Raw genomic sequence first — 13,964 nt, forward strand, 5'->3', positions numbered from 1 at the left:
AGAAAATATTCTAAACTATCTACATAACAAGGGCAAAGGACTTGAATAGACATTGCTCCAAAGAAGGCATACAAACAGCCACCTATTTATTATATTCATTATATTATATATTAAAGTTGCTCAGCATCATTAATCATAAGAGAAATTCAGATCAAAACCACAATGAGATAAATTCATATCTGTTAGGATGGCTATTACCAAAAAAAAAAAAAAAAAAGTTAAGGATGTAGAAAAATCAGAACTGTTGTTGAACTGTTGTTGGGAATATAAATTGGTACAGTCACTATGGGAAATATATGGATGTTTCTTCAAAAATTAAAAATAGACCTATCATATGATCTAACAATCTCATTTTTGAGTATATATCCAAAGGAATTGAAATCAGGATCTTGAATAGATATCTTTCATCCCTATGTTCGCCGCAACATTATTCACAATAGTCAAGCAACCCAAATGTCCATCAGCAGATGAACAGATAAGATCAAGCAGTACATACATACACTAGAATATCATTCAGTCTTTAATTAAAGGAAATCTTACCATTTACAACAACATAGATGAACCTAGAGGACATATGCTAAGTAAAATAAGCCAATCACGAAAGGTCAAATGCTGTATGATTTCATTTATTAAAATAATCATTCATTGAAGTAGAGAATAGAATGCTAGTTGCAAGGGGCTGGGTGGAAAAGGAAATGGGAACTGTTTTTCATTGTATATAAAGTTTCTATTATACAAGATAAATAAATTCTAGATATCTGTCGTACAACACAGTACCTGGAGTTAACAATACAGTATAGTATACTCTAAAAAACATTAAGAGGATAAATCTCATGTTGTATTCCTATCAAAAAAAACAAACCAAAGAAACTACAAGGAAATTTTTGGAGGTGACAGATATGTTTAGTACCTAGGTTATGGTGATGATATCATGAGTGTATGTATATTTCATATTTTCAAATTCATTAAAGTCCATTAATTATTTGGTGAAATTCTCCATCCTTTCACCACTGTTATCTATCTCTTCCCCTATTTTCTTGAACATATTAATCGTACTCAAAGTCCTTTCATGTTAACTCCAGTATCTGGATCATCTGTGTGTCTATTACTATTGCCTGCTTTTTTTCCTGCTAAGTTTATATATTCTTGCTTTCCGAGCTTTTTTTAGTTTTGGGGATTTGGGGAGGGGTTGTTGCATGAGAAAATGTTTATAGAAGAACATGAAAGGCTTTAACTTATGTTATCTTCCACCAGAATGAGTTCCCCCACTTTTCTGTTTGACCAAGTGAGTGAAGATGTGATCACCTCAGTCCAAGTATAGCTTGAAGTGGGTTGGTCCTGTTTTCCAGTTTTAATATGTCTCAGTCTATATCTGATTTATCTCTGTTCTTACGTCATGGTCCTCCTACGAGTTTAGTATGTGGATGGTGGATATCAGTCTTCTCAGCCCTAAAAGACTGCAAAAAGTCCACCTCTTTCCTAACTTACTTTTATATCTTCCAGCCCTAAATGGCTTCAAATATGTCTTGAAGGGGATACAAACCTATAAATAAATGCAGACCCTTCCCTCCAATGGGTTTTTATTTAATAAATGCTATAAAACTACAAGAAATTTGGTGTAGTGCCCCAACATTACTGGTACCCAGTAAATGTTCTATGGTTAAAACTCACTAAATCTCTCAAGTTTCTAGTCTGTCACTCCAACCCCATGTGATAACTAATAGTGTTATTGGTTGATTATTTTGTTTTGTGTGTGTATGTTTTGTTTGTTTATTTTATCGCATAGCAGAGGTTCTCTGCATATGCTAAGTACAATTTTCAACCCATTTCCAGAATAGGTAAATTATTTGGGAGAAAAACCATAGATGGAAATTCCTATCACACCTTGGGTAAGCTCTTGCCATTTTATCATTTTAGCCAACATAATCCTCATTTCATTCATAGCTCTCTGTTGCAATAGGACTGATGGCCACCTACTATGTCCTATCTGAAAGTACACAAATTTACAATAATCTTTAAGGAAAAAAGAGAGAGACAGGAGGCCTCCACTCAAAATCTTCTTTTATTTGTATCTTTTTTATGATGACCTTCTTTGTAAGAATAGAGATACTAAATTTTCTTTTATAAGTTAAATATAAATTTATTTATACAAAAAATTAAATAGTAGTTCAAGAATGTACATGTGATTATAAAAATGTGAAGATGATATAGTTCAATACCTAAAGTTGTGTTCACTGGTCTAGAGAACATTCTGTGAGGGCTAAGATTTGTAATTGGACATTAGAGGTTAGACAATATAGATGAACTCTTCTCTTTTTGTTCCTTGTCACCTTTTACTAAGGTTATCTGGTATAACCAGCCTATCCCACTTTCTCAGATTCTAGTGGAGTACATTAGTACTAATATTTAATGTTGATTTAATGATAGGAAATCATGATCAAAGAAAATGTTGCAATTAAAATTGTAAAAGGGTTTTCCTGCTTTTAGTCTATGTGAGTCAAGAGATGATTTCTTAGAAACTATTCTAATATTTTTTCAGTAAAGACATTAAAGCTCATAACATATAGGGTGGGACAGAAGTAGGTTTACAGTTGTGTGTACACAAAATACAGTTTATCCTTGTATTATTATTTATTAATTATTGTAACCTACATTTTTGTTGTTGTTAAACCTTACCCAAGGACTTTTTCCACTGATTTTTAGAGAGAGTGGATGGGAGGAAGGGGAAGATATGGAGAGAGAGGGAGGGAGAGAGAGGGAGGGAGAGAAGGAGAGAGAGAAACATCAATGTGACAGAAACACATTGATTAGTTGCCTCCCGCATGCTCCCTGATCAGGCGGGATTGACACTGCACCACAGGTATGTGCCCTTGACCAGGAATTGAACTTGAGACACTTTGGTGTGAGGGCTGATGCTCTAACCAGGGAGAACACTGGTCAGCTCTCTAAACCTACTTTTGCCCCACCTTGTATACTTCCTGTCCACAGCCCTACCTCAAGGTAAAAAATATCCTAAAAGAACTATAGCTTCAACAATGGGAACTATTAGTTCATTTAATGTATAATTACTTACATTTTGTCTTTAGCCACTAAATGCTATAATTTGGCATTTTAAAATAGAAAACATGAGCAAATTTTTTTATTCTATTTTTCCTCAAGGCATTTAATCTTTTGATAGATTTATAAGGGGAAATTTATGAATTACAGGTTAAGAACAACAATGATTACAGAAAGAACAAATTATTAGTATATAAAACAAATGAATCCTACATTTAATAAAATTCTGCTGTTGAATCATTTGTAGTGGAATTTATTGATCTTGATTTTTTAGTGTTATCAGAATCATAAATTTTACCTTTGATTGATAAAACTTGACATTAGCATCTTGAAACTTTGCTGGAATATATCTTCTTCCAAATAGATGTGCTAACACTAACACAAGCTCTTCCATAACATCTTGAGAAAAATATTTTGAGCCTACATAAAACAAAGTAGTTTGTTAACAAATGTAAACAATATGTTAATCTCATATTTAATGTTTAAACTGAATATTACTTTGCATTTCATTTCATGTAAACTAAAACTTTTTGGCAAATATAGCAACTAAGGAACGACTCTATCTGCTGGCAGTTTTACATCTGTGTCTTCTTTGTCATCCTTGCTACTCCCATTCTACTTGTGACCTCAGTTATTCCAAACACAAATTACTTATCTCCTTACCTGGATTCTCCCCTCTTTAGTCTATGATCAGTTTTACTAAAGCATTGTATGATCACATCTTTCACCTATTCAACAATCTCCGATTATATCTCAATGTATCATAAACACAATCCAATCTCCTTAGCCTAGCATTTAAGGCTTTACAAAATTCAGCCCACAAATAACCTCTCCCTACCTTGTCTTCCTGCCACTCATATTAAGATATGGTCAACTTGACTTACTCTCTACCCATCACACACATGAGAATTCTGTTGTAGTGGTTTAAGAGGTGCTACATTTTATAACTTGGGCTCTAGAGTCAGACTACTTACGTTTGAATCTTGGCTCTGACACTAAAATTTTGTGACTCTGGCAATTTATTTAACTTCTCTGTGTCTCAATTTCCTCATTTAAAAATAGTGATAGCCATATTATCTGCCTTATAAAGTTACCAAATTTTCTATCTCTGTGTTTGTGACCACATACACCGCCCTCTCCACATACACTCACAGCAATAAACACAGACTGCAGAGCCTGTTGCCTGAAATTATTTCTCCTTTTGCAGAGCTTTTGGAAAGACAGAGTTTCTCGAGTATCCTTGTTTCACAAAACAATGCATGTTCAGAACATAGTGACTAGAACTATTGTGCAAAATAGAGTATTTCTATCAAATCATGATAGAAGATAAAGTAACGTTATAAAAGGCAGACTTCACCAGGCATTAGGAACTCTAAAAAATTGTAAGGACAAAGTGGGAAACATTTCTCCCAGGGACACTGTTTAAGGGATCTATTTAATTATAAAAATAAAAAACTCTGTTAAATGTAATATTACATGGGCATTGCAAATGGAGTTAACAAAAATTTACATAATATTGGTAAAAACATATTTAGGGGAAAACAAGAACTCATCTGAATATTATCTTGTATTTTCTTGGTAGAAAAATATTCCTGAAATGCTAACTTCACTACAGCTTCTATTGCTAATTTTAGACTATACACAGAAACATCAAGCTTACCTTTATGGGTTGGCTGACAGAGATCATGGAAAAGGCCACTTACAAGAAAATTGACAAAAACAAAATTAGAAGGCTCATGATAATGCAAGTGTGCTGCAAGTCCAGCAAACCCCATCGGGTTAGCTTCCTGATCTAAATAGCCCTAAAGAACAAAAATAATCTATTAGTTTGATTCAACTTACCATATATATTAATCAATAAGTAATATATTAAGTGCTAGTTTAAAACAGTAAAATAAGAGAGATTGATAATCATTACCTGGCCCAATTTTGATAATTATATCAATTATAAATAATGTTAATCATTTAATATTTCTAAAGTCTACAATTAGTTCAGCATGGTAAGAAACGGAGATAGTACCAATCTTATTTCACAAAAAGATGAAGTACAATCATACCTCTTTCACCAGGAACTGCAAAGAAAATAAGAAGTAAAGTTTTAACATCTCCATGGCTCTGGGTTGTTTGAAGGACAGCAACGAATGCTTTAGCACTGACAGCACCTTTCAAGAAGAATACTTCACGTCACACCATGTCAGTGATTCAAAATACATTTGTAAATGATCATATAGGTGTAATGTAATTTTTTAAATTGTTCTGTATATTATGATGTTTTGACATCTTAAAAAACCATTCTGGCTGGGGAAAGGCTACCCCTCCCAGGGCTGGTGAACACAGAAAGATAACAACTTGCCTAAAAGCATGGATATCCTATGCAAACCAGCCCTACTCAAGTTTATACCCCCAACTAATCCCTTGCCTAACTATCACACACCAAGCCAATATTCCTCTTGCCCTACGTTGCCCCAGAGCCAGAGCCAGACTCCAGGAACCTAGAGGCCATAGCCCAAAGGTCTCTGGAATTATTCAAGTTAGCAAAGCCTAAAGTGTTTACTCTGACCTGTCCTGCCTTTCCTTTGGAAATTCACATAAAGGCAGTGGCCTAAACTTACCCCCTGCTCCTGTTGTCCGCCTCCTGACCACCCTGGTGTGTTTTGTATGTAGCCCTGCGTGGCATGCTGTGCCTCCTGTCTCTAGGACTTTAAGAATAATACTTTGCTTTTCTGAGTCTCTCCTTTGTCTCCCGCTGTGTGGTTTTGTTAGCAAAGGTAGACAGCTAGGTATCTACAAAGGAGAAGGGAGTAAAACTGGAGAAGCCTCATCAACTAGGAAGCTACAGCTTCCAGACACTCCAGGGGACAGCCGCATCCTCTCCCAAAGGGATGCTCATCCTGACCATGGAGAAAAGATCAGTTTTCCAGTCTCCACGGGGGACAACTGGCCCATTTTTGCCAGATTACCAGGAAGGGGTAAACAATATGGGGGAAATTCCTTTGCTGGGTGCGTTAGCAGTAGAAGTCAAATGATGAGGCAGAACTATGAGGCATGTGCAGCAGGAGCAAGAATGGTGACCATATGGGGAGGAGTCTAACCTGAGAAAATCTGAGGAAAGGGCTGGGTAGGATAAGGGCACGAACACCCGGAAGATCCAGGAAAGGGCTGGATCGGGGAGGGCCCAGCACAGCCTCAGGAAAACCCAGGAAGCAGGCTGGACAGTCTGAAAGACAGCCTGCTTGTTTCCCAAACCAAGAAAATACATGGACGGTCAGCAGGACCTTGGGGCAGCTGCTACTAGAGCCTGCCTGCCCTCTACATTCCCAAGGGCATATTACCTCTTTTAACCCTAATAAATCTTGCCACTATGCTTAAATTTCCACACCTGTGTCCCTGAAATTGTTTTTCTTGTGACATCGCAAGAGCCCATTTCCTCTGGCAATAGCCTCACCTGACTGACCATCACATAAAAGAATATAAAATATGATAGATATTACCCATATCTATTATATCACACATACCAGCACTATATAAGATTCAGTTAGATTCCATATTATTTGTTTTACCATGTTCTTACATGGCAGATCTGTCCTTTCACAAACAGAACACATAAAACAGAATCATCAGAAAGGAAAGATATTGCCAAATAATCTGATAATAAATGCAAATCGAGTTTAAAATGTTATAGCTCTTGGGTTGTTCTGGAAGAAAATAAGAAACTGTATTATTCCATGTCCTACAGTATTGTACAATATACAGAGTGGAGGGGTCCCTTTCACACTGCATATTCACAAAGGTGAAAATAAATTTATTTAATTATGAATTTTAAATCTCTCATTTTGGATTGCACACAAAATATCTGGGGGGAAAAACCTTCAGGAAATTTATAACTATATTCTAAAGTCCAATTTAATATAAATATAAAATGGTGTTTATAAACCAAATGCAAAAAAAAACCCCAAGCCCCAAAAAACAAATGCACATATATGCCTAGAAAAATGACTTTAGCCTGGCCGGGTGTGGCTCAGTGGTTGAGCGTGGATCTAGGATCCAGGCAATCAGGGTTCGATTCCCGGTCAGGGCACATGCCCGGGTTGCGGGCTCGATCAATGACTCTCTCATCATTGATGTTTCTATCTTTCTCTCTCCCTCTCCTTTCCACTCTCTGAAATCAATAAAGATATATTAAAAAAAAAAAAAAAAAAGACTTTAAAATGACCATGGGGAAAGCCTGGGGTGGAATGGATGTGGGGTGGAGAGGATCACAGGTGATAAAAAGGGGACATCTATAATATTCTCAACAATAAAGATAAAGAAACATTAAAAAAATAATAAAAAATAAATTAATAAAAACATAAATAAATAAATAAAATGACCAAAATGATAATGTAATTGTCTTTGAATAGTAGAACTAGGTATAGGTGTTTTTTTTTTCTTTCAACTTTCTTCATTATCCAAATATTATTGGATGAGCTTGGGTTAATTTTTATAAAAAGTAATCTTTTATTACAAAATCATAAAAACAAATCTTTTTGTTTCTTATGGTGGAAACAGGAGTCTAACCCAGGTCTTTTAAATCCATAGCCAGCACCCCTTAACTACTACAGAACAATGTCTATCACATGAAAATCATAATCTTGGGTGATTTCCAGCCACAAAGCTTATGATTGGTAGAAGAGACAAACAAAACTAATAGACCCTCCAGTCCCAATTCTACATTATTCAAGATAGTACAAAGCATTAAAGACTGATGAAACGGAAAGTTATTGCTCTGGACTTCTAAGAGAACAGCAGCCCTGACAGCAGTCAGGCTAGCAATGAACGCTCTGCCTTAGAAAATATCAAGCACAGTACCTTTGCCTGGGCGTCCTCTGGGTCATCTCCCTTCGAAGCCAGGAGCATGAGTCGCAGAACCAGGGTTATGTTGAAGGGAAACTGTCCTCTCAGCTCAGGAACATTGGATTTTATGAGTTTTTCTATTTTGGGCAATGGAATATCAAAGAAATATACATCTCCCAGCAGGTCTTGACCTCGTCTTCCAGCACGTCCAGACATCTGGAAACAGAATAACAGTGTAAAATAACAGTGTAAAACTTACTTAAATATGTTTAACATCACGTTTAGAATCAAGCCAATTGGGTTGGAACAAGGAAATTGAGCCTATGTACCACCATTAAGTAACTGAAAGTAAAATCCAATGATGTAGCCCTTAGGAAATTTACCAAAGCTGAGACAGAGCTAAAAACAGACATTTATCATTATTATATACTTATTTCATGTCAAAAACTGTGCTAGATGTTTGCATAATATATAGAAGAAACAAAATGCAACAAGAAAAAAGACTAGACGCTCACTCATTTCAAATTTATTTACAGTCTAACTTATACCAATTCTCTGTCTTCTTCTCTCCCCCTCCCTGTTCTTTTCTCTCTCACTCTCTCTCTCACAGACAAGTTTGTTGACTTACAAGTCACCATAAAAACTGGGCACAAATTGAAAATATATGAGTGAGATAAAAGACAGAAATACTACTTGTAAAAAAGCAAGTTAAGAACATACTCTTTATAGAAGTTATATTAGTTCTGCATTTTAAGTGCTTAAAACATGCTAAGTCCTTGAAACATCTTCTATACAAACCTCACAACTATATGAGGTAAATCTAATCATACCCCCATTTTACAATGCAGAAACTGGGACGTGGGGAATATACGAAACTTGCCCATAGGCAAACAACCAGGATGTTGCTTGGGACATCCAGGATTCAAATCCTGACATTTTGACTCCCAAGTTCATTATCTGAAATATCTGAACACCCTGGCTGCAGAGCCCTAAGTATGAGACTCTCAAAGTTGATATGGGAGGAGAGTTTATGTATAGCATAGAAGCAGGAGGAGAAGCTAAAAGACGGGGCTTGGTACAGTGGGGGAAACAAGGAACAAGGGCTATAGGGAGATTAGAAGTGTTTAGAGAGGAAGGGAGGTGGGGCACTTTGATAAAAACTTGAATGTTGGCTGATATATCTAAATTTGATGCCTCCAGCAAAAATATGCATCCAATGTTCCTGAGCAGGGAAACCGTCTGAAGACAAACTACACCACATACAGGACATATTTGAGTAAGGAGAAGTGAAAGTTAGGAAAAGTGTTTGAATAATACAAGGTGAAGAATGTCTGATGAACGATGGTGGAAAATAAATTGCAAGGCAAAAATTAAATACCATTATAGGAGACTAAGGAAATGGGCTTGGTAATTGATTTGTATCAGCAGCAAAGAAGAAAGAAGCATTAAAGATAGCTGCACAGAACAAAATCATGTGTACAGTCAATGAGCAAGTAAATGCTCACGGAGCACCTTCAATGTGTCTCTTCCCTGTACATCAATTCATTTAATTCCTGCAAATGCTATGAAATAGTAATTATCATTCTTATTCTGGAGATAAGAAGGATCAGGCAGTTTGCATGTCTCACCCGAGGTCATATATCTGGTTATGATGGTCACGTAATCCCAAATTCATGAGCTTTTGGTTATACTACAGCTAAAACTGGAAGTCAGGCATGAAGACATGTCATGGTGCGCTAGCCCATAAATTGCAGCATGTTTGTAAACTAAAGGCTAATTTTTATTTATTTTATTTTTTACTATCTTATGGCCATATTTTAGTAATGCCATAGAGAATTAATGCATATCACAATACCTGTCTGTAATTTAAAGCATCGAGATAGATAGAGTTTTGAGCAAAAACCACAGATTTGCAAGGCATATTGATTCCTAAAGCAAGTGTCCCGGTAGCTGTCACCACCTAGAAAGAGAATAAAACAATTACCTCACAAAATAGGATTTCTAAAAAATGCCATGTAGTTACGGAACTTTGAACTTCAATGAAACCACAGTGGTGTTCTTGCTATTTCACAAAAACATCAAGCACATTCCCAGTTCAGGGCCATCGTACTGGTCACTTTTGGCTGGGCACATGACATTCTTTTCCAAATAGTCTTTCATCTGGTTTATTCAGTTCTCTGCTCAAATGTAAAGGGAAATGCATGGCCTATAATATTCAAAATAACTATCCTTGTCATCATTATTTCCCTATCCTACAATGTTTCTCTTCATAGCATTAATGACTAACTCGAGCAATATTATTTGTTTACTTGTCCTGCACCAGACTTCCCAAGCCCCATCTAGCACTATATCCCTACACTGAGGACCTGCACAGGAGAAGTATTTCTTTAACAAATGACTAAAAGGGAAGGGGAATTTCCCTATGAGAAGGTAACAATGTTTTTACAAACCCTGGGCAACTGCCTACTTCATCACTATAATTTATTTGTGAAGGTTATTTCTAAGGCAATAACATACCCAAATAATAAGAGGAAAGTGAAGTTCCATTTCTTCCCTGAATTGCCATAACTGACCAGGAAAATTGTAGAGCAAACTTTAAAGTTTACTACACAATCCACTTTTGCTTATTTTTTCATATTATGCTTGATATTTCTAATTGCCCTCTCTTTCCCTTTGTATTGATTATCAAATGTGCCATGGTTAATGTTAATGCTTAAGTATATGAGGCAATTTTCTCTAATTATTCTGTAACAGAGATCTATATGTATGTTTAAATGCAACAAAGTATTAATAAAAATGAAAAAAGTAAGAATACTAAATTTAGAATATAACTAGATAAAATACCTTTTTAAAAATGTGTTCTTTTTAAAACTATCACTATTTCTTCATCACTTTTCTATCAGAATGTAGCAACTACTATTTAACAGGTACTATTTTAGACACAGGATATACTGATCAAAATAACTGTGCCTCTTTCCCTCAATTCATAATCATGCAGAACATTTTTGTCCCCAGTTATTGACTTTTAAAATAAATCAATAGCCCTAGCTAGTATTGCTCAATGATTAGAGGATCGGCCTGCCCACCAAAGGGTCTCGGGTTTGATTCCAGTCAAGGTTCGATCCTGGCCTGGTCTGGGTTCGTGCTGGAGGCAACTAATTGATGTATCTCTTTCACATTGATGTTTCTCATTCTCCCCCCCCCCCTTTCCCCCTTCCACCTTCCACTCTCATTAAAGAATCAATGGGAAAAAAATACCCTTGGGTGAAGATAAAAAATAAAATAAAGATAAAAAATAAAATAAATAAATAACTTGTTATTGTTAAAGAGAAAAGCTAAGGAAAGTTGTTAATGCTATATTTTGGAGTTTTTTTCCAATTACAAATTTGCCCTTTAATTATGGTGTCAGATTTTCCTCACATTTATTTATTAATATTAAAAGATACTACCCAGAGTAGGAAAATCAATTTCAAACTCAATCTTTCTCTCTCTCTTTCAGTCTCTCTCTCTGTCAGTCTCTCTCTCTCTCTACACACACATATAAATGTAAAGTACATCATATAAAAAATTAATATGAATAATTTGAAAAGTTGTCTATTTTTAAATATTGTTAAAGATCTAAATTACTAGGCAATTATACAAACCCTCTTTGTGAATTTATCCATACTGTCCCCATGCATCTTCATGGGACATAAATAAAACATAACAACAGTTTGGTTTGCAAGCTATTTCAGGAAATCTTCCTCTTGTCCACTATCAGTAATAAGAGAGAGCATTTAGGAGTGACACATCTAAGAACTCTGCCAAGATATGCACTGGGCCAGCAGGAAGTGACACATTCTTGCTCTTTTTTTAGCTAACTTGAGAAAAGATCTGATTAAAGCACTATCAAAAATGTTGTCCAAGCTCATTAGAGAATGTCTATAGCTAAAATTATATGAACAGCTGACAAAATTCCCTAGACACTATGAATGAAAAAGGAAGGGGTTGTTCTAAGATCAGCATAGGCAATTTAATTATAGAAATATTTGGAAAAGTATCTTTTTAGGGGCTATTTTAACTTCATGAAAGAGATAAACTGAATGATAAATTTCAAACCTTCTCCCTCAATTTAATGAGATGGGTCATATCAAGGGTTACTTAAAAAGACATAACTGGATGAGAAAAAAAGCGGTTATTTCCCACTTTTCATGGGTATTCAGTTGTATGTAGGCACAGCTTCAAATTTAAGAATGAAAATATTTACCTACCCTAATATATCCTTTCCTAAAAAGAATTTCAACTAACTGTTTTTCTTTGGCGTTCAAACATCTGTGATGATATCCGATACCCCTTTCTGCCAAATCCTTCAGTTCTGCACCTTTTCTTGAGAATTTTACTCGATCAAACACCATCTGTAAAAACTGAAAGAAGCAAGAGTTTTAAGTATTTTGATAATTTTTATCTAATTTTCATTTAAATCAATAAAAAGTGTTAAATGAAAATAGCAGGCATATCATGCAATAATTTGGCTACATGATGCAACTGTTTGAAAATGACTCAACATGAGTACAAAGAACATTTTATGGCAGTCACAGTAACTATAGGACACATTTCCAAATCTCTGAGCAGAAAATCTTATACTGTTTCACCCCACCCCCACCCCCCTACTGCTTCAGGGGTGGGAAGTACTGACAAAGCGGTAGATGAAAGACTCAGGGGATGCGTGAATGCGTGACCTGCTCCTGCCTGAGAGAGGTCAGCTCTCTAGTGGAGTCTTAGGAGTTCTCAGGGAGGGAGGGAGGGAGAGAGAGAGATCCCAAAAGACCAGGTTCCTTACCCTATATGGTCTAGGAATGCTTACTTCTCACTGTAAATTGGTCACAAATGGCCTTAAAACTATTTATGCCCTAAGGAGGAAATCCACTTGTGTACAGAGCTATATATACAAAGATAAACATTGCTTATGATGAGAAAAAGAATCCCTAAAGCACTTTAGTTGTATAGTCAGTCATCCATACAATAGGATCTATTAAAAATAATGATGTAAATACATGGTTCTTAAAAAGGAAGAGACCATGTAGTTTACAGAAGAATGTATACAATGGAATAGATATACATACACTGTATAAATATCCATACTTTTTGTGCGTATGTATTTGTGTGTAGTCACAAGTAAAACATACAAAAGGTTCATCTGGTAGAGCAATGATTAATTCTGATTGATGGCATTGCTTCTATTGTTCCTAATTTGTCTACCAAAACAATGAATTATTTTATTTTAAAAAATGTTTTAAAGAAGAAATGGCATACCACTTGTAGATATTTTAATGCTTTTAGGTGGAATATTTTGATTATAATATAAAAAGCCTCTGATTTTGAGAGATTCTGCGTATATTATTTAAAGTATACTGGGCCACAGGTACCCAAATATTTATATGAGGCATGTAAGACTGAAGTCCAGAATTCAAGCTGTGAAAAAGGTTATCACAGAAACAAATCATGGAAAGGCAGGCACTCTCAGGGGTTAATGTTAACAAACAAGAAATAATCTATAGATCCTAATCCTGTCCTTTTTAGACATGTCCTGCAGAGCCCTTAAGAATTATGTATAGCCAGGAGGTCATACACAGAGATACTTAATCTGGTAGAGATTTCTTTTAGTTATTACTTTCCACACAGTCTGTCACTGAGAAGTAATGGATGGTGAGTGACATAATTTCCTAGAGAACTGTTTCATTGGAAGTGCTCACCTTGGAATCCACTGTTTTTCGGTCAGCATATGTGAACTCCTGAGGGATTTCCAGGTTCTTCTCTAGACTCTTGAGTAGATTATTATGTTCAGCTTCGTATATTAGGCTTTTATCCATATTTCTGGACTTCTTCTGTTTTTTTTCATCTCTGTTCATAAAAATAAATTTTAAGTAAATGATAGCATTGTAATTAACCCAGTTATTAATTAATTAACAGGAAGGGAGAAGGGGGAAGGCCAGGTAATATAGGCATGCCATTTGTGCCAGGAAGCTGCAGTTTAACATTCTTCAGGCCTGTTCCCTACAGAGCAGTGAGGGAAGGGACTGGATAATAGATGCGTG

The 13,964-nt window shown here is 35.7% G+C and overlaps 1 protein-coding gene across 1 annotated transcript in view; it reads right to left on the reverse strand.

The window, feature by feature from the left end:
- LOC107527530 (putative ATP-dependent RNA helicase DDX60) overlaps positions 1–13,964 on the reverse strand; it is an 80,458-nt gene that overhangs the window by 12,520 nt on the left and 53,974 nt on the right. The window contains exons 25-31 of the mRNA XM_016200307.2: positions 13,623–13,770; positions 12,141–12,293; positions 9,746–9,850; positions 7,906–8,106; positions 5,115–5,219; positions 4,718–4,859; positions 3,356–3,477 (exon numbers count right to left, since the gene is read on the reverse strand). Of these exons, the coding sequence (XP_016055793.2) occupies positions 3,356–3,477; positions 4,718–4,859; positions 5,115–5,219; positions 7,906–8,106; positions 9,746–9,850; positions 12,141–12,293; positions 13,623–13,770 (976 nt within the window). The remainder of the gene's footprint in view (positions 1–3,355; positions 3,478–4,717; positions 4,860–5,114; positions 5,220–7,905; positions 8,107–9,745; positions 9,851–12,140; positions 12,294–13,622; positions 13,771–13,964) is intronic.

The sequence above is a fragment of the Miniopterus natalensis genome, chromosome 4, assembly GCF_054644295.1.
Source record: "Miniopterus natalensis isolate mMinNat1 chromosome 4, mMinNat1.hap1, whole genome shotgun sequence".
In the NCBI taxonomy this organism is placed as follows: domain Eukaryota; kingdom Metazoa; phylum Chordata; class Mammalia; order Chiroptera; family Miniopteridae; genus Miniopterus; species Miniopterus natalensis.